This window comes from Ursus arctos, unplaced genomic scaffold (genome assembly GCF_023065955.2).
Source record: "Ursus arctos isolate Adak ecotype North America unplaced genomic scaffold, UrsArc2.0 scaffold_4, whole genome shotgun sequence".
In the NCBI taxonomy this organism is placed as follows: domain Eukaryota; kingdom Metazoa; phylum Chordata; class Mammalia; order Carnivora; family Ursidae; genus Ursus; species Ursus arctos.
Genome location: NW_026623056.1, coordinates 92625789 through 92649855, shown reverse-complemented (window position 1 = coordinate 92649855; position 24067 = coordinate 92625789). Strand labels below are relative to the sequence as shown.

Here is a 24067-nt window from a genome sequence, read left to right as displayed (position 1 = left end):
GGGGGATGCCCGGGGCCCAGGGCCTGATGCATCCCAACCGCGGCCAGCCCGCATGGTCCAAGCACTCAGGCTTCTTCGGACATGATGTCAGCAACAGAGCAAGCTCAGTTGTGGGGGGTAAAGAGAAAAGGAAAGGACTAGTCTGATTTATTTTAAAAATTAAAGGAGTTCCCCTCTCCCTTCTCTTTCTGAAGTGGCTCCCCCTCTAAAAACAAACAAAAACCCCGAACATTCGTGGTGTAGGTTTTATTGCTCTCAAGGTCTTGGCATCAAGTGCACAAGCTCGTCTGTTAGCTCAGAAGGGAATCGCTGAGATTGAAAACCTGGCTGGCCTCGGTGTCTGTGCGAACGGGAGTCTGTGCGGCTCGCTCAGCGACTCCGGGCGGACTCGCCCCGCGCACAGGGGCTCCGAGGGGAGAGAACGTCTCCGGGCAACGAGAGCTAGGAGTTAGCAGGTGCAAGATCGACATCCGCGTCCTGTAGGTGGTGCGTCTGCGCGGCGGTGCCCTGCCGCTGCTCCACGACACCCCGGGTGCGAGTGAGCTCGTCCGTCACACACGCGGGCCGAGTAGCAGCCCCTCCCCGCAGTGCGGGGCGTGAGCCGGGAGGGGGGCCGTCCTGCCTTCGCCCGCAGCCTCGCAGGAGCTCTGCTCCGTCCGCCCTCCACCCCACGACCACACAGAACCAGCCGTGTCTCCTAAGAGCAGGTGCGGGCTCGAGAAATGCTCCCCAAGTACAGGCTGAGGGCTGATGCATGGTCACTTGTCCAATCTAGTTTCTATTGCTCCCAGGCCTCTTTCCTCCCCCTCCTCTCCTAGAAAATTCAACCTGCCCCTCTTTGGAATGCTGCCTACAGGGCACCAGCGCGAACACCCGCTAGCCGTGCTTCCCTTGCTAAGCAGCGCGAGGGGACTGTGACTGGAAAACAGCAGGCCTAGATTAGGAGGGAAGCCCGCACAGGTGGGCCGTGCAGCAGGACGCTGGAGCTGAGCCCGGGAGCTGGCTGTGGGGGGCCCCCATGCCCCTCCCTTCGCCAGCCCAGCAGCCCCAGCCCCACACCCCCATCTGTAGAACGCACAGCCATCCTGGGTCCGCGGGTCCAAGGCAGGTCACCGGGGACACCCCATGGCAGGGGGAGCTGAGGGGGAGCCGTGCCCCTGGGCACCTGGGGTGACGCCCGCCACACAGGGGCAGGCCACCCCTGGGGCCCCGGGGCCTGCTTGGGAGAGGGATGGTGGCGGGGTCCGGGGAGGCTCACTGCCTCTACTTCTCAGGGAGCGGAGAGCCAGCAACTGACCAACTGTAAAAATAAAACCTCTAGCAGCCAACGGGCTCCAGGTGAACAGTCTCCCACCACCTCCAGAAGAGAGGCTTGGTGCTGACATCGTTTTAAACGAGCGTCCAAGAGCCCTGTGGGCTGCAGGCCAGCCCTCTCGGGGCACCGGGGGCAGGGGTGCAGCCCCGTGCAGGCCGGGAGGAGAAAGAGGGACGGGGGCTCCAGGAACCGGGGCAAGGGGCCCCTTCACTATAAAAACAGATGAAAGGTCCTAACACACGGGGTTAGGGAGGAAACGGGCAAGCGGTGGTCCGACAGTGAAAGGGGGCTACCCGCCCATCCGACACTCGGCGTGTGCCCATCACCCCGAGAACACTCTGCGCACCCACCCCACCGGCCAGAAGCAAAGGGGCGGGGCGGGGCTGGGCAGGACGGGCAGGCGCTTTGGGGGCCTGGGACCTGCATGTCCTTCTTCCCAGGGGGGCAGGGGAAGGTTCGCTGGGGGGAGGGAAGGAGGTGAAGGGCCAGGGTGAGCTCCCGAAATAACCGATAAAAAACAAAAACAGGATCTAAGTTTAAGAAGAGGAAGCGTCCGAAGGCTCCCTCTGGCGGACAGAATTCTCTCGCGATGACACAGGGGTGGGACCCGTGACCCCAGGAGTGGCTGCCCCCGCCCAGCTCCGTGGTGGACTCTCGCCCCCTGTGCAGGGATGCGGCCAGAGTCATCGTCTGCGGGCCTCCGATGGCTTCTCTCTTGGCTCAAGGTTTCCTGGTCAGTATTAGTCACCAGTTAATAAGAAAAATAGTTTCTAAGGGTCTTTTTTTCCGATCTGTGTGTTGCTCTGTTTTTAATGGAGTTAATTGGATGCCCCCGTCAGACTATGTATGTGCAATCACAGCCAGTAATTATTCCTTTTTCTTAAATTCTTGGTTTCCGTAGCTAGAGCCTTTTTCTATTTCAGTTACTCCTATTAGTCGGCGGACTCCAAAGGAAGCTTTAAAATAGGAAAAAGGCAAGGTTAGACTAGTCGCTTGGCCATCCGATTGGAAAAACTGATATTGGGGGGTCCCGACCTTTTGCTACTGACCTCCCTTGGGGACAGCAGGCCAGCTCTCTCCCCGGTCCCTCCCCCCTCCCACCACAGAGGCCACCTGTCTGGGGGGCTCAGGGGGCGGGAGCAGGAGGTGGGCGTGGGCCTGGTGGGGCTGCCGTGCTCTGTAAGGTGCCCGGGACAGACTGGGTGCCCGTCCATCTGCTAAGGTTCCGGGGGAGTCCGGAGAGCCCAGGGCTGTGTGCAGGGCTATGAGGCATGACCGTGTCCTCGGAGACCTCAGACCATCGTGCAGACAGAGGAGCCCGCCCAGCTGCAGCACACGATGCCTCAAGAGCAGGTGGCTGGCCGCTTTGTAGAGAGATGGCCCAGGGACGTGACTGTGGTCTGCACGGCCCTGCGGCTTACTGGACAGAGGCCGGAAAGACTCCAGGTGGACCCCGCTCCCTACAGGCCAGCCTCCTCGCCGGCTCCCAGGCTGGCGCACAGAAGACCCCACCTCGAGCCGTGTTCTTCACGTTCGTTACCTGCCCCGACAAACCCCAGGAACGTCAGGATCAGGAGAGGCGAGCCACTTGCAAAGACGCCCAAGACACAACTGAAGAGAGGGGACAGGAGGACCGTGGCCCAGGAGAGGAAATTCAGGAGCGTCCACGGCCGTCGGGGGGGTTTGAACTGCTGCCCTGGGAACTCGCCCTTCTGGTTGTACATCTCCTGCAAGGCGTCCTGCAAGAGTCAGGGAGAGCGCGCCGTGTGAGGTGTTCTACCGCCGACGAGGACTCTGCCCATCCACGGTCCCATAAATAAAGCAACTACTGTGTGCGTGGTGGTGGGGGGGCACGGCAGGACCCTCGTGGAGTCCCGCGGCTGCTTGCGTTGGCGGAAGCTCAAAGAGAGCTGGGCGCCCGTGCCTGGCGTGTTGGTGGGGCCCTTGGTCGCCTCCCGCTACCTCCTGTGGTGGGCTGGCGGGCAGCGGCCTTGACCGCTGGGGGCCCGGCGGCCCGGGCACCAGTCCTGCCATCGTCTGCACCTACTACGTCACCCACGAAAGTGACCTCAGCTCTCCTTCCTCTGTCTCCTGGAGGCTAAGGAGCAGGTGAGAGCAGGGAGACGAGGGGCCAGAGCATTCCATTCTTCAACGCGGAGCTCACTGTGGAAAAGGTGCACCCCGCCCCCCGACCCCAGCCCACCTCTCTGCGGCCTCGACAGCCGTGCCTGGGGCCGGGCCTCCTCCTGTCACCGCCCCCCTTCCTGCACCACCTCGCTTCCCGGGGGCCTCCCCATGTGCTGGTGGCTCAGCCGCAGGCCTACACCCAGGACTGGCGGTGGGCTCCAGCTCACAGGTGTTGGGGAGGGTCGAGGAAGGGGCTCAGCTTGCCCACTGTTGAGGACGGACCCGCCACAGCGCACACGGGGGCCATGGCTTCCTCAGGCGGCAGCTCCGTGCCCTCCTGACCTGGGACCCAGGTGGGGAAGCGTAGCTGGTACGCACGCACGTGTGTGGCATGTGTGGTGGCCACACACGTGGGGGGGAGCGGCACACGGGGGCATTCAGACTCGTTCACACTCAGTCTGTCTCACTGAGAGGAGATGCTGGGCCCGGCCCGCGGAGGTGATCTCACGGAGCTGGGTCTCAGAGCCCCTGTCCTCTCCTTCTCCCGACTCCTCACCTCTTCCCCTCGCAAGCCCCTGCTGGACCTGCAGGGAGGATCTCCACCGCCAACACCTCCAGAACCCCAACTGCATCCACCCGGCGTCCCCTCCCTGAAGCCTGCAGGCATTCGGCCGCCGTGGCCCAGACACGAGCGGCCAGGAAGGGAAGAGCACTGGGCTCAGGACCCTGTCCCATCGTCCTCACCGCCCCGCTGCCTGCCGTTCCGATCGTGCGGCAGGGGTGAGGGCAAGAGGCCGGGAGGCCCGGGACGGCCCGCTCCACACCCGCCGGTCAGCTCCCACGTCTGCCGAATGGGGAAACCGTGTGGCGCAACCTTGTGGTCCGGTTCTGGGTCCCTCTGCTGCTGACCGGCAAATACCGAAGGCGTGAGCTGTCAACGCCTCTCGGAAGCTGTTGCATCAGGATTCGGGCCGGGTCACTGCAGGGTCTGCCTCCGGCCCGGCAGGGGGCCATCCAGGCCCACTCTACTCACAAGCTGGGGACAAAAGAGGCAGTTCACGCTCAGCTGCGGGGCGCACCCTGGGCGGTCTCTTTGAAGCCCAACTCAGGAAAAGTTCGCCAAGTGCAGAGAGGCCAGGCCCCCAGGTCACGGCGTCAGTGTGTGTCTCCGAGATACGCTCTGCTGAGAGTGGGGCACGACCTAACTGTTCACAGCCGGGAGGATGCGGGACGACCACAGCTGTCCCCCTGCGGTGCAGGAGTGAGGCAGGGGCGCCTGGCTGGCTCAGCTGGTACAGCGTGCAGTCCGGTCGTGAGTGCCAGCCCCGTGCTGGGGGCAGAGTTTACTTAAACTAAAAACAGGGGTGCCTGGGCGGCTCAGTCAGTTAATGTCCAACGGTTGGTTTCGGCTCAGGTCATGCTCTTGGGCTCGTGGGATCCAGCCCCTCGTCGGGCTCCGTGCGGGGTGTGGAGCCTGCTTGAGATTCTTTCTCTCCCTCTGCCCCTCCCTCCCCCTCTCTAAAAAAAAAGCAATAAAAAAAAGACCTTTAAAAAAAAAAAATAAAAGGAGTGAATTAAATCTATTTATGTCAATGTTGACAATATAAACACAACAGTGACTGACAGAGATAAAAACAGACCACCACGTTCTTGAAGTAAATTGAATTGGTAAGTGACACAAAAACAACTGAAAATGTCACTACACATCTCGCTCGTACAGAGAAGCGTGGCAAACGGAAAACACCCCAAAAAGTCGGATAAGTCAAAGCTCGCCACTTGCTGCCTCTGATGCTAGGGACAGAGATGAGGCCCCTACTCCGTCACGTCCAGAGGCCTCTGCGTCCTGGCTGGGCCCTCTGTTCCCCCGCCCCCGACACCGTCCACACCTGCACTGAACAGGCACGTGCGTGTGAACACGGCCCGCGCACGACCCGCGCGCCACGCCACCTCCTGCACAGAGTGCCGTGGGTGCCACGCACACGCTGCAGTCGGTGTGTTTGTGCGTTGTGTCCCCAGGGTCTGGTTCTGCTGATGACACGTCCTCCGTTCAGCGTGACCGAATCATCGCAGATGAACACGCACGACGCCCTATTTCCCCACAAGGTGCCATTATTGCTGCTCTTCGTTGAACGATACGCTGCTCGCAGGTGTACGAGTTTCAAACTCTCGCACGTTGCCCTGGATTCCGAGACGGATTCTGCTCTGCAGCCCAGTGTGTTCCAGCCCCGTCTGCCGCTGCATCTACACGGACGCGCACACTGCGTTTCTTCTTCGTATAGGCTTTAGTTTTCTTCTGGAGAGGTTATACTCTTGGAAATCACACATTTTACTTATGTTTTCAAACGTATGAGCATAACGCTAGTGGTACTACTCTCACACTAGTCTCCTCTGCTCCCTGCTTGGCTTGCCTTTTCGTTCCTATCAATGCTATCACTCTTCTAACGGGTCAGTCGTGCCCACGGTTTGCTATTTTATTAGTATTTTTAAAGGCAAAGCATCCGGTACAGCTGACTCACTCTTTTGTAGCTTTGCTTTCTGTTAAAATGATGTATGCTATTTTAATTATTTTCTTTGTTCTATGCTCTCTGGACTTACTCTATTTTTAATGTGTGTGTGCATGTATAACGTATGTGTATGTCAGTGTGTGTGTGTGATTAAGAGGCTAACACGTGTGTAAGACATTTAGAAGAGATACTGACACAGTAAGATGCGTCTAATGTCAACTTCATAGTCATTCCCTTGCAGCAAGCACGTCTTTTCTCTCCGGTTATCCTAAGATCGTCTCATTGTCTTTCGTATTCTGCAATTTCATTGACAACTGGGGTGGGGGGTGATTTTTCTTTATTTACCGTTTCAGACTTGTGTTTCTCGAACCCGATGAATTCCAGAAGCTTTACAGGTGTCATCTCTGACATCTGCTCTTCCCCACGCCTGTCTCGCTCTGCACCTGCCAGGAGTTACACATTGGACTCTCGGTCTAGCCTCTGGTCCTCTTAGCTTCCTTTATGTCTGCACTTGCTCTGTGCTACGTTGAGGAATTTCTTCTCGACCTTCGAGTTTACTAACTCTCTCTTCAGCTGTGTCAATCTGCCATTTAGTCTATTAAACGAGATTTTACTGTCAATGACTAGGTTTTTGGTGCCTGTAAATTCTACTTGGTTTTTCTCAAACCTGTCTTTTCAGTAGGTATTGCTCTTCTGTTTTCAGTTCCTTCTTTGTGCTCAATCACTTCAAACACCCTGATTTCAGTCTCTGTGGACCCGCCGGCTAACGGTTTTGGAGAGCTCACCTCTTCTGTTCTGAGGCTGTGACCCCTGCGCATGGGGCCTGGGTACATGCTCGTCTCCAGCAGAGTCTCACCTGCAGGAACCTTGAGCAGCTGGGGTTTGGGACGTGTCCTCTCGGTCCTGCACGTGTTCCCCCAGGAGCTCGGCAGTGACTCGCCTGGAACCACTTGTGCTGATATTTTGGCTTTGTTCTCCCTGAATTATGTTGCCAGTATGAATTCAAGCCCCAGAGCCCTCTGAGGGCTGACCTGTGATTATGAGTCCCCAGGGAGACCTTGTTGCGACAAGAGGAGAAAGGTGAGCGTCAAGGTCATTTCTCTTGCTGGTAGGTAGGTTTCTTTCAGTTCACCATGCGAGGGCAGAACTCTCAGAGAGCTCCTGCCTGGAATGAGGTCAAACCCTTATCTACTGTTGCTGGGGAGGCATTAAAACTCAAGACTCCAGGGTAAGGGGACCAGCAGAGGCCACTGGAGGAGTGAGGCGTTCCCGGGTCGCAGGCTCACCACCTGCTCTTCAGCTCCACCTTCTTTGCTGGCCCTTAGAGATTTCCCTTATTTTCTTAAAAGCTCACCAGTGCCTTTAAATGGCTATTTGCTGTATGTGGAAAGGACCTTGTCATTCTCTAAGCCCCCCCAACGCTGAAGATGAGAACACTGTGTCTTGTGTGTTCGTGCGTATAAAGCAAGACGGTGGCACGTTTCGGGGCAGCGTGCTGTGGGGGAACGGAGAAGGGACAGGTGTGCTTGGCATGATGGTCTCTCCGTGTCCCCTGGATTGTGTCTCTTACATAAATCACACACACATAGTGTGTGTAGCCTGTAGGCCTATCAGCTGTTTACATGAAGAGATGAAACAAACGTGATAAAAGGGTACCAGCCACGCTTACGTAAGCACCGTGTCACCCTTTATACCTTCGTCTAGTGTCTTGATTTCCCACAAGAAAAATGGAAGACACTGGAAAGAAGGTACAAAGTGTTTCAGAGCCGCATGGTCCTCCCGTCTCCACAAGTGTGCGCGCGCCCCCGCCTGCCCTGAGCCGCCCCTCCGAAACCTTTCACGAGAGCCCCCGGGGAAGGGGAAGGCCGCGTGCCTTTACCTTCTCCTGGTACAGTTTATGAAGCCACTGAGCCGCTTCCTTCTCATCCAGTGGGATCTCTTCCAGAGGAAATCTCCTGTTTGGTTAAGAAGAGTGAGAGCAAAGTGGCTTACCCGTGGGATGGCATCGGACAGAAAAGGGGGAGGTCGCTGCACGGTGGGGTGACTGGCTGGCCCCACCTTTCTGCTCCTGCCTCACTCTCGAGTTCTAAAACCACACACACATCAATGGCATTCACCCGGAGCACAGAGGAGCCAGCGCCTGGTGCCCTGGGGGCTGCGGGGGGCACGGAGGGTGGGAAGCTGTGTTCCTCTCCGAGGCACAGCCAACTCTTCCCATGGTGGGTGCTCCTCAGCAGTTTAATGGAACAGACCGTGCCCCCCGTCCCACTGAGGACGCTGAGCACTGGTCAGCTCCCGCGGGAGTTTCAGTCTTTCCTGAAAGTTCATTCTTCGGAAGCACTCAAACCTGGGAGTGTCTTCCATGAGGCAAAGAGGATTATGTATTTCACAAATGAAATCTACTTGCTCCAATATGAAAAGCAATGGAGATTCAGAACTTTAATCGTAACTCACAACAGCTCACTTCGGCAAAGAGACGAGTTTATCTGTAATCCTCATCACCAGCGGATTGCCAGCCCAGGAGCTACGTGTCCTCCCGGGAAGACAAGCAGGGCAGGAAGGGCTTTCCGCGGCAGCCGCAGTACCCGAGGCCGCCAGCAGGGGGCGCCCGGGACACCGTATTTGAAATGAAAAAAGACACGTGCCGTCAGACCCGGGAGCGAGGCTGGTGCCACATTCACGCAGCCTCTGGGAACCTGCTGTGCGCTCACGGGGAGTGGAGGAGACGTAGGGCCCCTCGGAAGCAAAAATGCTCTAACTCTGTGGACCCCTAACGGTCTTGGGCACCGGTGTGCCACAGGTTAGAGGACGTGCAGAAGGCGTTGTCTGCTGAGGGACGACTGCCTGAAGGCTCGCAACCCACCTGCCCACCCTGCCCTGGTTCTGTATCTCCGCCCCGCCACATCTCCGCACCGCCGCACCTGCCCCCCGCAGTATCTACACCCCGCCGCACCTGCCCCCCGCAGTATCTACCCCCGCTGCACCTGCGCCCTGCCGTATCTACGCCCCGCTGCACCTGCGCCCCGTAGTATCTACACCCCGCCGCACCCGCGCCCCGCAGTATCTACGCCCCGCTGCACCTGCGCCCCGTAGTATTTACATCCCGCTGCACCCGCGTCCCGCAGTATCTACGCCCGGCCGCACCCCCACCCCGCTGCACCTCTGCCCCGTAGTAGAGAACCACACCCAGGTTCTGGTGTAGGTCTGCTACATGCAGCATGAAATGTACAGAATAAGAAGTTAAAAGGATAAAAAAGGAATAAAACTATGAGCATCTATCTCCCAGAATACATTCAAGCCCCTTCAAGGACGCCGGCCCCCAGTGCCCGAGTGAGCGCGGGGAGCCTCAGGCCCCCATCACCGAATGCCCCGGGCCTTGCCCCACTGCGACTTCACCAGCAGGGGAGCAGGAAAAGGACTCAGAAGAGAAAATCTCCATTGGCCTGTGAGAGCTTTGGCTTGTTTGATTATAAGCATGTTTTGGACTCACTGGAAGACTGCTTTGCTTCAACACCCAATTGGTTAGTATTACAAACCAGTACACTGAAGCTTTTAGAAGTTCTAAGAACATATCTGTTAAAATAAGATCAGGTATAGTTCCATGCTTTTTGCAACAAAGGGAAAATGAACAGAGTAAGGCACAGGTCTTCTCCTGCAGGAGGTGACTGTCCACTCCAAGGGCAGCACAACCCGGTGGGGTGGCCGTGAGCACCGGCTTGGAGCCGGACCAGGAGGCTCGGCCAGCTCTGCCACCCGCCAGCTTGGACCTGGGGCAGCTGAGACTGTGTGAACCACAGCCCACCCCTGACCATCCAGGGACCAGCGAGGGCGAGGACCGGCACTGAGCCCAGCGCTGCTGTCACGGCCGGGGACCACAGTATGTGTTCTGGTCGGAGCCACAGCCAGGGCCCCTGGTGAGCCAGCCAGTCCCCGCTGGTTCGAGAGATCTAAGGGCAAGGATCCGGGGCTCTCTCCCTGTCCCAGGGTGGAGTGAGAGAACCTATACGTCCTCTGAGCCAACCCACTGCAAATTTCAGGAAGAGAAAGCCCCCTGGCTTATTCTTTACCTTCTGCCTATGGGAATCCTCGCCACTGTCCAAGCTGAAGCTCAGCCCCTTTTAAAAAGCCTCTGTGCTCCCTCCAGCAGGAGAGGTTGCGCCTCTTGGGAGCATCCAGAACATTCTGCCTTCACCCACACCCACTCCTTCACCTTGCAGGAGAGCTGGTGCTTCTCGGGTCTGTCCCCACATCTGCAGTGCCAGGCACTGGGGACGCCGGGAGGGGGGGCTCACCTCACACACATGTCCGCCTCGTACTTCTTCCCGTAGAGGATTCCCAGCAAAGACGGGTTCTTGTTTCCACGGAAATTCAGCGTGACGTCATAGACGGCTGCAACTGCAGGGAGAGGCCGGGGTGAGACCTGGGCTGGCACCTGCGTCCACACCCGCGCTCGTACCCTCATCCGGTTCAGCCCCAGACCCGCAACTGTTCTCACACCCCGCTCAACCCCACACCCAGCTCTGCCCCGCATAGGCTCCCGGCTCTGTCCTGCACAGGGACCCGGCTTGGCCCTGCGCCCCGCTCGGCCCCACACAGGCGCCCTGATTGGCCCTGCACAGGGGCCCGCCTTGGTCCCGCAGGCTCATCTCCGCACACGGGGGGAGGGACCCACGTTACTGCATTTCCTGCCCGTTTGCGCTCAGACTGCTTGTCTGGATGCTTCCTATTCGTACTCCCTGTTCCTTGTCCCTCTTTGATCTTGCCTCCTTTGGGATTCGTTAGATAGATGTATTTTTTCCTTGATAAGGTTTTCGGTTACATAACTTTTTCATTACTGATTTACTCATCATTTATTCCATTGGCCAGCCTTTCATCAGCTCAGAAGCGCTAGGACCGGCTTCCACACGGGGACTCCACTTACTGGCTCTCCCTTCTGGCCCCCGCCGTCCCGTATTTCGCATGTCATCCACTTAGGTAGCTTTGGACACATCATGCCCGCGTCTTGCTGCCCGCAGAGCGCAGAGAGCGCGGCATTCTCCGGCTCGGCGGTGGCCTCTTACCTGTCCCTCGGAGGCACTGGACCGCCGTGGTGAAGCCCTTGGTCCGAGGCAGCAGGTGGTGCTTGAGGACAGGCAGCCCCTTGGAGACGGCCACCTCCATGCTGACACGGTGCTTCTTCTCCGTGAAGCGCGTGCCCTCACAGTACAGGAGGAACTAGGACCCGAGAGGGGACAGGGGTTACCCCAGGCGATGGGCTCCCCTGTGCCCACTCCCAGAGCGTGTGATTTCTAGCAACGACAGAACACTCCAGGGACAAGTGTGGTGTCATTGACGGTGTTATTTTGTTTAGGGCTGCCACCCACGCTCCGACCACACGAAGCCCTCCGAGAGCAGCGGACAGCACGGCACTGACTCTCAAAGACTGCAAAGACAGCTCCCCGTCAAGAACTGAAACAGGAAGCTGTCCCCGGCAGCTGCCCCCTGACGGGCGAGCGCAGAATAGGAAGTCTTTCAGGCACTTGCCTCAACGTGAGCGTTAGAAACGAGACGAAGAACTACCCCGAGCCCGAAAGAGCAGAGGGAGAAGCAGTGCTCCAGCTGACCCACGGCCATTACTTCCCATGGCTGGCCCCTCGGACTCATGGAAGTGGATGGAAGGATAGAAGGAAGCCCCAGCCCAGGGCCTGAGGGGTGGATGCTCTCAAGAGCAGGCTACATCTTCTTTGAAGCACAAATTGACGCCAGAACCATAGGGTCCCTGGGGTCTGCTCTGCAGCCCTGCTCCCCGGAAGCTGCTCCCTGCAGAGAAGCCGCCCCTCCCCGGGGAGGGCCGGCAGGTACCCGCAGGGGCCAGAGCTGCTCTCAGGGCGGCTCCATCGTACAAATGAGCAGGGATGCAGGAAGGGGGCTCGCTCCCTCTCCAGGCCCCCTCAGCAGGGCTCCGGGTCTGCAGAGGGGCAGGCAGAAGCAGGTGGCCCGGGAAGGGCCCCCCAGCCTGTAAGGTTCAGAGGGTGGGGCCCCTGGCTCCACTGTGAAATTGTTCCCTGGTGCAGGATTCTTGTCGGCTACAGCGAATCACGTAGGTTGTGGGGGGTCAGGAGGCCTAAAGTCAGCCGGACTGAAGCCGTGGGGCACTCACCCACATGTACTCGGGGTAGTCAGACAAGCGCTTCAGCCCCTCGATGACAGTGTCCCGGTCCTCCTCCCATTTCCGCTTGCAGAACACGATCTCCAGGAAGTACCACGTCCAGCCGATGAGGGGCACATAAAGCAGCTCCCTCTTTGCGAGGACTTTGGAACTCTGGAGGGAGGGGGCAGTCGGTGAGGACCAAGACCCTTGCAGGCGCCCCTGGGACTGGCTTGGTGTTTGGTGACTTTGCTGTCAACGAGGAGGCCCTGCTCTGACCGTGGCCGCTGGTTTCCCCATGACCCCAAGGGTGCAGGCCTGCTGTCCTACAGACAAGGAAACTGAGGCACAGGCCTGGCGGAGGGAGGGCTGCCCTCTCTGGCCGCCAGGCCCAGGGCTGCCTGAGGGTGACCTGGGATGGCCAAGTACAGCTGCTTTTACTGTAGTGCACTGCTTGGCCTGCCTCAGGGGGCCCTTGACATTTCCCGGAGGCAGCTCAGTTGGCCAAGGGAGCTCTGTGGGGACTCTGGGTAAGTAAGGGTTCATGGGAGGTCATGCAATAAACCTGAGCTCAAGCCAAGCCCTGGGGAGCTGAGGGCTGACCTGACCTCAGACTCGGCTCAGAGGGCCCAGGGGTTACACCAGCAGGGAAGGAAAACCCAGACCCCAGCACCTCCCCGGGACCCCGTGTGGCTCACCCCCAGCACGCCAAACCGCTCACACATGGTCCACCCACAGAGGAAATCAATTTCAAAGTTATGGTTGAGGATGATGACCACGTGCTCCTTGCCGAAACGGTCCACCGTGGCCTGGTCGGTGAACAGTGTGCACTCCGTACAGGACCACCACTCCAGCAGCATAACCAGCTCTGCGGACACAGGGGAGTGGCGTCAGCAGGTGCAGGAGGCTGGGCTCAGATCCGGGCCCCCACTGGGGGAGGCACAGGCCAAGTCTGTGCTCAGGAGACTTTTACAGAATGTTCGTCCACGGTCGGACTTCCTGCTAGAAATGAGTTTTGATGGTTTATGTTTCATAAATTTAATTTTCCAAAATTATAATTACCTTTTTTAAGCAAAAGTCAGGGAGAAGACAAAAGGAAAGCAGAAGTGGAGGAAAACTGTAATTTTAGATGGATGTCTTTATGTTCCATTATGATTCCCACATGTGCTGTGATTTGAGGGACGGTCAATTTTACCCACAGAATGGGAGGACGGGGGGCGGGTGCACGCACACGGCCAGCACCAGGGCCACCGTGGTCGGCAGTGTGGCTGTGCCGAGCCACCGTCAGCTGGCGCATGCCCACCACGGCCAGGTGTCCCAAAAAAGGTGACCTCGCAGACCAGAAGCATGACTTTCGGGCTCAGGATCGCCACGGGACAGCCCCGCTGTTTTTGTGCTCGACACCAGCCCATCCATCTTCTGATGGGACCGGCCCTTGGGGATGGAGGCCAGGAGAGTGGGCTCCATGCCTGACTGTCCGGGCCTCAGTTTCCCCATTTACAGAAAGGAAAAAATAGTGGCTTCCTAACAGGGCCTCTGGAGGACTCCATGGGCCACCGCTCGTGACGTTAGCACCCCAGAACCGGAGGGCTGTTCTCTCCTCCCCCAGGGGCACCCCCACCAGCCCAGCCGAGGTGAGGGCTGCGTAAGTTCTGCCCCCGGCCTGTTGCTGATCTTGCAGGCTCTGGGCTCTCACCTTCCTTCTCCTCAAGGTGGGAGCCGGATGGAAGGTCTGCCCCTCAGACACGGTCCCTTCCACCCACGGGGCAACACGAGGCAGGGTCAGCGGAAAAGGCCGCCCGTCGGAGGCAAGCTCGGCAGCAGTGACCCTGCTGGCCCTGGCCACTGCTATCCCGAGTTCATGGCCTGGAGAAAGGCGCAAGCCTGGAAGACGGATGATCCGAACAGACAGGTCCCCGTAAGCACACGGGAAGGTGCTCAGCGCCATCTGCCTTTGGGAGGACACCCAAAACCACAGAGAGGCACCCCTTCCCCTGCCTGGGGACGGAGACACGGGAGCCCCGCACGGCGGTGCCAGGAACGCATGCCGGGACGGCTGCCGCGCACGTGCTGGGCACTCCCTTGGTCCCTGACTCTGCTCGGGCAGAATCCGTCTTGAAGGACTGACTTGTAGGGACTGTATATGCAATGTCCAGGACGGGCAAGCCCACCAACAGGAAGCAGCTGACTGATCGCAGGAGGTGGGGGGATGGGCAGTGACTGAATGCGTGTGGGGTTTCTTTTTGGGGTGAATACACCAAAATCACTGGACTCTATGGACCATACACTTTAAAGGGGTGAATTTTGTCTCAGTAAAGCTGTTGAAAAGAAAGGAAAGCAGAGGTCCCAAGGCCGGCCGCTTGCACATCCAGAAGTGTCCCTGCTGACGGGCCCAGCCACCTCCCCCAGGAGAGACACAGCCGGGAGCTGCCCATGCGGCCAGGAGCCCCGCTCCCGCTCCCACTCCCGCTCCCTATGGCTACCGTTCATCCGATAGCAGCAGCCCTGGCAGGGCCTGGGCAAAGCCCGGGGGTGAGCTGGTCCACGACGGACCGTGTGGAGACTGTGGTTTCTGAAGCCATCTGCTGGGGACTGGGGGCGTTCTTTCCGTTATTCTAGTAAGAACACTTGAGACGCGTCGTCCTAACAGAGCTTCAGCGCACGGTCCCGCACCGTTATTGTCGGGCCCAGGGCTGGACGGCACCCCGCATCACAAACCCAGTGCCCCTCTAGGGCGTGGCCGATTGCAAGCGGAAAGGGGCGGCACGATGTCCTTCTGGGACTGCACACGACGTCCTGCGGTTTCACCCGTGCTGCCAGCTGTAGCAGGAGTCCCTGAGTAAAGGCTGAATAATTTCCCACTGCACATACGGACCGCATTTTCTCTATCCATTCATGCATCGCTGGACGTACTCCCCCTGTGGGCTCTTGGGAACGATGCCGCCGCGGACACGTGCAAGTTGTGCTTTCGTAGCCTTCATTGAGAGGACCACGGGCCGTGCAGAACGCTGCTGAGCCACAGGCTGGCTCGGTGGCCCCCTCGCCAGCTGCGCGGCCCCACCTGTGAGAGGACGTCGCAGCCCCCACTCCGCAGGTGCTCTGCAGCATGGCCGCCTCACGCTTAATGCTGCAGGAATGCCGGCTCTCCCCGCCACCCCTGTGTTTCAGAGACACCCAGAGACCACAGACGGAGGGAGAGAGAGTGCGTGTCTAGGACTAACACAAGACACTGAATTTTCTAAAAAAGATATTTTTCGCAACCATTTTTTCACTTAGGCTCGACGACACATGCCTCACACACGGTCACAACCGTGTGTCCGCACCCCTCGTTTCCACGACTGCCTCCCAGACAGAAGCCGCGGAGCAAACGCACGACTCGCGCCCAGTGTGGACAGTGGCCAGGACACTGGGGCACAGCCCAGCCACACTCTGCAGGTGGAGGACCACCGCACAGGATGTGGGTTTTGCCCCAAGGCTGCCAGAAACACAGGTACGCCACCTGGGCACGGAGGGAAGAGAGCACGTCACCACCACACCTGGGCCTTCCCCAGGTCATCGCCACAGCAGAGCTGCCAGGTCGGTGTGCGTGGGTGGGTGGAGGCCGGGTGCGCACGAGGACACAGGTGGTGTTCCCACACGCAGACGCACGCTGGCAGGCGGGCTTGCCATCCTAACGCACCCCCGCGCCGTGGCCAGCACTCGGACCTTCGCCCTCCCTGACCACACGCCAGAGGTCTGGCCTGGGAGGGGGCCAGCGGGGAGGACTGAAGACAGATGGACAGACACCCCAAATCCCCTACAGACATTCTGACGAGGGCGAGCCACGCCCCGTCCAGGAGAGCAGCTCTATCGGAGGGAGGCTGCGTCTGCCAGCCGAGGGGAGAGCGGGCCGGGGGTGGCCTGCCCCGCTCATCGGGAGACCAGCAGCCTCTCTCTCCATGGATCGCGACATGCGGCTGCCAGGCTGCCATCCGTGCCCGTGGTCCCGGCCCCGCGGGGGAGCGTTCTGAAGGAGGTTTGCCCGTGCGCTCCTATGCCCGGCGCTAATTTTTCCGTGTGATCTCCTTCATTCAGAAGGAGCAAGCTCTCTGCCTCAGCCACTCACTGGCCATCGCTGTTCTCACACTGCCTGCACTGACTCGACTGGCTCCAAGGGAGGCCATTCTCTCTCTTTTCCAGCCAGGAAGGTTCGGCGTGGCCGGGCCAGCGGGAGCCAGGGGCCGGCCGAGGGTCACACTGGGAACGGGCTCAGGGTGGCCAGCGGGAGGGCGCCGGGCATCACGGGGTGAGGAGTACACGGCCAGCTAAGCACACCGCAGTGGCTCAGGGTCACTGACACAGTGATGCGATCCCAGCCCTCAGCGCCTGCCCCTAGAGTCTGGGGGAGCCTTCCACCCAGTCCTACTCGGAGGGGGACGCTTCAGCGGGTCCCTCGGGGGCTCCCACAGCCTCGCGCTCAACAACAGAAGGCCGGCGCTCTTCGCGGGCGTCTGGGCTCCTCCCAGCACAAGGGGCTCCCTCCAGTCTGCTTCCTGCCGGGAGACAGGTTTTGTTTTCATGCTTTCCTCCACCTTGTTGTCTTTTTTACAAAAATGGATTTGTCTTTGCTTTTTTAACCTGTCTTCTTCTAAGAGTTCTCAAGTCAGTCTGATGTGTTTCCCACCCCACCTTTCGTCAGCGAAGTCTGATGTCGAGACAGCCGCTGTCCTCCTGGCAAATACCAGAAACTGAGACCAGTGGGACTGGAACTCTCTCCCCAACACCCTCTCCCTTCCCTCCCCTCCCCCCACTCCCACTCGGCCGCGCCTGGTTGGGCCCCACAAACTGGGCATGGTCGTTACTTAATAGGGTGGCTCAGACGGGCCTCGTCACCAGCGTCTCTGGCTGCGCTCTTCCCGGCACCCAAGACCCTGCCGTTAGGGCGCTTGCGTTCGCCCTACAGAACACTATCCAACGGGAACGTTAGGTGCGTAACCGCGGGCCGTGAGTGCTGCACTCTTGGCTGGCCTCAGACTTCCTATGTCACCTCCGTTTGGGACCGCCGTCGGTCCGTCTGTCCATCCCTGCCGGCCCTCGGGCTTTCCTGTCTGGGTGCTTCTGCACCTGCTCTCTGGCTCCGGGGTCTGGGACCTCCCTGGGGCGGGTCTGAGTGTGCGTTGGTTTATCTTCCCTGCTGGGAGCGCGCTGTCCTTGTGGAGCCACAGCACCGCGTCTTTGCCTGCCCCGGAGGGTCCTCTGTCTCCCGCGCCGCCTGCCCGCGTCCCCTCCACAGACCTGGCCTCTCTCCCCGTCCCCCTTTCAGCCCCGCGTCACTCTGTCCTCCCGGGGCTCTGCCGCACACTCGCGGCCGCTATGCCCAGGCTCCCGCGAGCTGGGTCCGACATGACATCACGGCCATCCGCGGAGTTCACTCCCACGATACTCTACAATTTCCATTTACGGAAGTTCTGTCTGACTCTTGTCGCCGTCCGGTGTCTTCTGTCTGAGTTTGCTGTACGTTTGTTGTCCTCCGACTGAATCCACGTTTGTTCTGCCCTCATCTGTGAGATCCGCAAACCTAACGTGGGAGGTGTCGACCCAGATCTGCTGATCCCGAGGGGCGCTGCTGACCTGCTCCACCCCAGCCACGGCTCCGGGTCCAGTTTAGATCCGGGCTCCTGGCCTGCAGCGGGTCCAGCTGGGGCCCTGGAAGGCAAGTTCGAGGCCCTGTGCCAGCACCCCACTCCCCGCTGTCTGCTGAGGGGATGGGGGGCTGAGAGGTTCCCTTTGCGTCCTGTGCCCCCAGCCACGCGCTGACAAGCCAGCCTCATCCGGGACTGAGCTGCTGGGGAGCGTTTCAACCTTACAACCCTGCTTCAGGTCGAGTCCACAATTTAGTTTTTATTAATTAGTACTTGCCCTTTTGGCATGTATTCATCTCACCCAATTATACTCACGAGCAGCTCATTGTATGTTTCCCACGATCGGATTTTTAATTCTCCCTCCCCTACCCCTACAAAAATCCTCTTTTATCTGAAAGAGAAACCCAACCCTGGAACTGAAGCTATGACGCGTGTAAGGCAAGCGAGAGTTACAGGCCAGCTCGCTGGTCTCGGCCGAGGCCGCGGGATGTCGCGGGCCTCCGGGCCTCCTCGGCAGTCTTCCCGTCTCTGCTCCCGAGCTGGGAGGCTAATGGAGACCCACTGTTTCCCAAAGGATATAACATGGGTATTGTTTTCTCTTTACTATCAAAGAAACATGGTCTTAAGCTAAAAAATGTAAACAACACAAAGTCAGAAAAGAATAAAAACCCAACAAGCAGTAAATAAGCAAAAGTAAAACATAAAGAAGTAAAAAGTAGAAGTCCCTCGTTCCTTCACCCCCTGGGTGCTCAGTTTCCTGGCGACCCCTGGCGACCCTCCGGCCACGACCAGCCACAGACACGCGCACACACAGCACGAACACGCTGTCCTTGGAGAAAACGGTACTGTGCTCAGCACCTTGTCGTGTACCCTCCTTTCTGGCATGGAAACGTATTTTGCAGACGGCTCTGTGTCAGCGGGGAGATGCCCTCGCTCGTCACGGCTGCGGGGCGTCCGCGGTGCACTCACCGTACTCCGTCCCCAGGACGGGTGGCAGCCAGTTTCGTGGTCACGTAAAAGTGATAAAATGAGAGTATCTGTACAGATACGTGCTTCTGCGGGTGACTCCCGGGTACGTTCTCGCTCTGTGGACTACCGGTCCCCAAGGACAGCTGCCTCGGGCGCCGAAACCGCCGGCAAGGCGCCCTCCTATGACGCGCCGGGCGCCCCGCACGCCGCCGCGCCCGCGTTCAGCTCTGCAACAGTGGGCTTTGCTGTCAAGCGCTGGCGTCTCCGTCCGCCCGGCAGGTGGAGACTGACTCTATACGCACACGCACGCACACGCACACACGCACACACGCACACGCACGCACATGCACACGCGTTGACACACGTATATTGAATCGAAGGTGGGCAAGAGGCCTCGTCTTCCCCAGACAGATGCTCACTGTGTACCAGAGAGCGGACAGGCCACCTGTGGATGCCTCGCGATGCCGAGCCTGCGGGGGACGAGACTGGCCCGTGTCCTGGCAGCCGGCGAACCGAGTTTACGTCTGTCCTCAAATATCCAAAGTACTACATTAAACCATACAAAACCGCGTCCTCTGTGGGTCCAAGTGCTCGACCGTTGGAACGTCATACGGCTCAACCCAGTGGGGAGCCCGGGGCTGAGCATCTTTCGGCGCGTCTGCCGGCCACTCCTGGGCAGCCCCTCCGTTCCCGGTGTGGGCATCGCCAGCCAGGCCACGCCTTCCGGTCACATCGATGGGAGCGTTCCCCACCTCCAGGGCCCCCGCCCGGCAGGGAGATCGTCTGGCACAAAGGCCGTCCCTCCCCACCTGCCGCCCGGCCCCACCTCCCCGGCGAGCGCGGCGCGGGCAACACTCACGACTCCACAGCGAGTAGGCGAGGCGGCAGTTGAGCCGGCGGTAGAGCTGCTTGTTCAGCGGCCAGAGGACCAGTGTGCATAGCTGGACGAAGTTGATGACCAGCCCGCTCCCCACGAACACGAAGCCAATGAGGAGGTGCACGATGAACTGGGTCTTCAGGTAGGCGAGCAGGCCCATGGTCGCTACTCAGTAGCGAGTGCAAGGTCCTTCACTGAGAACAGCCGTCCTGGAAAGCACAGGGACAGCGGTCAGGATGGGCGCCCAGAACCCGGCGGCTGCACGCGGAGGAGACATCACAGGGCTCGCAGCAGAGCCCCCGGCCAGCGGCTCACCCACACCACACTCTGCGGCCTTTCCTTCTGGAAGTGACACACAGGCCACTCACATGTCACACCCCCCGCACGTACACCACCGCACACTCACCGCACGCACCACACGCTCACAGCCCACGCGCACAAGGAAGGAAGAAAAGACTAGAACGAATGCCCCCAAATATTGCTAGTGATTGATCACCTCTAGGAAAAAGCATTACAGATAGTTTTTATTTTAGACTTTCTTAGCATCATTTAGAAGTTCAAACTGCACATGAAATCTCTGTAAAAACAGACCCACACCACCTCAACTCTTCAGTTTCCAAACCGTGGTGCATCGGGAAGCTGACGGCCTTTGTTTGGGCTCTAACACAGCTTGGTGACTCACCCAGGGACCCAACCCGTTTCTCTCCCCCTTTCACATGCCTTTCTTACTTCCAACGGTGAAGCCCAAAGCTCACATTTCTTGGTTGCTTGTTCTGTGAGCTGCCCTGTACCCCCCTCGTGGCAGAGAACCAAGCAGGGAGCTGTGATCCAAACTCAGGGCTGCCCGTGGCCGACGCACCTGCAGACCTGGCTGGCGGGAGAGGGGCCCGCGTGCTTTCTGGGGATGGGGCACGGAGCTGGCTCTGAGTGAGACAGGCTCCCCAACTCTCTGGGGCAGGTCCTGCTTCACTTGACAAACTGAGCACACCTGGGGGCACCAGGCGGCCAGCTGCCCCCCTGAGACCAAACCGACTGTGCTGGAAACAGGCCGCTGTGATTTCTGAGGCTGAGTCGCAAAAGCACAATTCTGCCCGGCCCCTGGTCCTCACGTGATTGGCTCTGGGGGGAGCCAGCTGCCGTGTCAGGAGGACATTTGAGCCATGGGTCCTGGACATGACAGCTGACCGTCCAGACCCAGTCAGACCTCCGGAGGCCCACAGCCCCACGAGCAGCCCCGACCCACCAGCCCATTGTGGCTGAAGTGCTGACCCCGGGACACAGAGGGTAACGAAGGGCAGTGTTAGTCTCACACCAGTGTTGGGATGGTTTGTTACTGACTCATCACTCTGCAGTTACCGTAAGTGACCCTCCAGGTGTAAAGGACACAAAACACCCGAGGACAGCAGAGACACTTCTTACGACGCTGTTGGGGACACGGCAAAAACACCCGGGGACAGCAGAGACACTTCTTACGACGCTGTTGGGGACACGGCAAATACTTGCCTCCGGGCAAACAGAAGCACGGAGAGGTGGCTTGTTCAGGGTCACACCGTGAGAAGCAGTAGGACCAGATTCCAAGGCCGGCACTGAGATTGCGTCCACATTCCTTCCACGGGCGGGGCGCCTCGGGAAAGCACAGTCTCGAATGCGCCAGCAGGCCAAGCCTGCCGACATACTCCTTCCGTACACTAGAGCTAATGGCTTTGTCCGGACCCTGCATCGCTGCCCAGTCTCTGGCACCTGATTGGTACACGGCGGGCTCTCTGCACCCCACTGTCCTCGGAGACCAGGCTCTACCCGTACCCCCACCACCTGCCACACGGCTCAGAATAACCAGGGTCCCCAGAAGCCAGCTCCAAGATTGCCCTATCAGCTGTGATGCTTTTAAAAGCAGATTCCTAGGTTCTGTGGCCACCCTGCTGAGTCCATCGCTGGGGCACGAGGTACAGGTCTACCAAGGTGCAGCTCACACACAGCTCAGATGCGCTCACTGGTGTGCAGAGTGATGGCACCTGGAAAGCCACGGCCCTGGTCAAGGCTACTTCCCGTCACTCCCGCCCAGCCCCTGGCAACGCCACCAGCTTCCAGCACCGTGGACCCAGCTTCCTTTCCTCTAGGCTCACGTGAGTAGAAGCACACGGGACCCACCCTGTGGCTCAGGACAACGTGTGCACCACTGTTCAGCCCGAACGCAGGGCGACCTTCCATGGCGCCGAGATTCCGGTCTGCCGATTCACCTGCCGATGGCGTCGAGCCGTGTGCAGCCTTTGGCCATGCGCGTTCGAGCCCATGTCTCTATGTGAACGCAGGGTCTCGCTCGGGAAACTATTTCAACCCCGAGGTTACAAAGCACCAGTCCCTGGGCTGCCTGAATCTCTGGTCTGAAAGTCCATCCCCAGAATTCCTTGCAGAGCGGCACCCACCCCTAGACATTTCTCATGGCCTCGCCACCAGCACCACACACTCCTGTCTGGAATGCTGGTGTCCGGGGTCCAGCTGGCCTCCCTGGCCCAGGCCCGGGGCTCAGCAGGGGTCCTGACGAGGGCTGATGGACGTGGCGTGGGGCTGGTCTTGGCCCGGAGCTTCATTCCGACCGTTAGCCTTCTTTACGGCTCACGTTCCCACCCTGCCCTGTCCTCCCAGTCACCCTAGGTGGGTCCCACCTGCTGTCTCCCGGGCTCCCGGGACCCAAGGGTGAGCATGGCCCTGGGCTCTCCTGAGGCTGGCATTTTCTGCCCTGCTGCTGGTCACCTTCCTGGGTTGTCAGTCTCTGGCCCAGATGCCCCGGAACTGGGGTCCCAATGCATGACTTCATTGCTCCCTGTGGGCCAGACTCCGTCCTAAGGAACGTCAGCTGCAGCGGTCCAGGGGTCCTCCCACACACCCACCCCACGAGAGCACCCGGTGCTGACCGTCTGCTTGGACGTTGCCCCGCTCGGCCCGCACGCCCCCAGCCTGTCCCCGGCCTCGATGGGTGCAGCAGGAGTGCGGTGGGGGAGGCACGACTCCGGCTGCCGAGAGCACTTAAAAACGGCTTAAGTATCACCAGACAAGTTTAAGTCAGGCTCTGCACGTTTAAACCCAAATATGCAAGGGGCACACACTCTGGCACGTTGTTTTATTTTTTAAATAGAAAGCCATTCTGCTAAATGCCGCCCGTGGGGTCTGATGCCCGCGGTGCCCGCCGGCCACCACCACTGTCTGTGCAAAACGCACAGCTCCGAGCTCTTCTGTGAAGTCAGGAAACCTAGTTCGCCCTATTTTCCCTTGGGTTTGTATCTCCTGTGCGCCTCCTCGGCGGGACCTTATCGTAATGTAGTAGATGGGGCTTCGGCGTCTGAGATTCTCTGACGGAAATCCGCAGGAACGCCCACGCTCGCGTTCGGCCGCGGGGCGACGCTCCATCCTGAACGTCCTCCGCGTGTCGTCTCTGCTAGTCACGACGGCGCTCGGAGCGCTCCCGCTGCGGCCGCTCGGTGTCAGGACGTGTGGTGACGTGCCAGGATTACGGTCCGCAGCGCTGGGGCGCGCTCATCTGAGCTTCTCCAGATGATGCGACGCTGTGCCCGCGGGGATTTCACTCGTATCCGGTTCCTGACGGCGCATGACTCTTCCGGAGGTCCGAGTCCAATCCGGGGTGTCATGGTATCACACGGCAATCTTCGTTTGCGTTTTCCCAATGGCTATGTTATAATAAATCCCATAACGTGGGTTCTTGGAGTCCGGACCTCCATGTTACAGATGAAGAAACTGAGGCCCAGAGGCTTCAAGACCTGCTGGTCAGGACAGGGGAGCCAGAGCCCAGCCCTTGGCCGCAAAGCTGCTCCCCGAGGTATGTGTCTGACACAAGGAGAGGAGAAAAGGCCCAACACGCAGCCCGTCACCCGTCCCGTCACCCTACCTAAAGGATCCCTGGACGAGCCCCCAGCACCCGGGCCGCAGAAGGCGCCAACTGCATATGCGGCACACTCTCGGGGGCCTGGAGGCAGGACAGCCAGCCTGTCCCCCTCATGTGGCACCTTCTCACTAGCGCTCAGATGCCGTCGCCGAGCAAGGAGGAAGCCTGGGCCTGTTTCTAAGTCCCTTCATTAGGTGATAGGTCTAGATGTTCCAGAAGCCTGCGTCTACACAGCTTGATCCTGACAGTGAGGTGGCTGCCTCCTGAGTTTGCGCCCCTGGGCGAGCTGCCAGGACCCCCCTTTTTGGGGTAGGGGACAAGCTGCACGCTCCCCCCTCCTCGAAGTGGGGGTACAGGGTGTGCCACCCCCTCTGGGCTAGAAGGCACAGAACTGACTCGGAGAGGGGCAGCGGGCCAGGTGGCTTGGCGAGACTGAGCTAAAATTGTTCACAGAGCAGCAGTGCAGCCTCATGGGGAAGCTCTGGTGCCCCCGGCCACCGCAGGGACGCTGGCCCTCTGGGGAAGCCAGCCAGCCTTCCTTCCCGTGGGGCCGGAAGCGCTAGGGACCATACCAGCGCTAGCACCCCACCCCCCAGGAAGCAGGGACCCTCTGTGGCTCTGACACCCTG

The 24067-nt window shown here is 59.5% G+C and overlaps 2 protein-coding genes across 2 annotated transcripts in view; both read right to left on the bottom strand.

Annotated features, from left to right (window-relative positions):
- Window positions 1-231: 231 nt before the first annotated feature.
- On the bottom strand, window positions 232-19700 carry AGPAT3 (1-acylglycerol-3-phosphate O-acyltransferase 3). Its single transcript, XM_026495688.4, has 8 exons — window positions 19523-19700; window positions 12772-12941; window positions 12086-12247; window positions 11007-11160; window positions 10239-10341; window positions 7826-7901; window positions 2856-3054; window positions 232-2271 (listed from the first exon to the last, which is right to left on the bottom strand). Exons 1-8 carry the CDS (start codon window positions 19698-19700, stop codon window positions 2183-2185), a joined length of 1131 nt encoding a protein of 376 aa, XP_026351473.1. The 3' UTR covers window positions 232-2182.
- RRP1 (ribosomal RNA processing 1) overlaps window positions 19670-24067 on the bottom strand; it is a 154401-nt gene continuing 150003 nt past the window's right edge. The window contains exon 13 of the mRNA XM_057306924.1: window positions 19670-19749. Coding sequence (XP_057162907.1) covers window positions 19706-19749 — 44 coding nt within the window. The 3' untranslated portion in view covers window positions 19670-19705. The remainder of the gene's footprint in view (window positions 19750-24067) is intronic.

Excerpts from the sequence above, each read along its gene's own strand:
- AGPAT3 (XM_026495688.4), bottom strand. The coding sequence starts at position 19,700 with ATGGGCCTGCTCGCCTACCTGAAGACCCAGTTCATCGTGCACCTCCTC. Across the intron at positions 12,942-19,522 it reads CGCCTACTCGCTGTGGAGTC|AGCTGGTTATGCTGCTGGAG; the intron begins GTGAGTGTTGCC and ends CTGTGTCCGCAG. Across the intron at positions 3,055-7,825 it reads ATAAACTGTACCAGGAGAAG|GACGCCTTGCAGGAGATGTA; the intron begins GTAAAGGCACGC and ends TGACTCTTGCAG.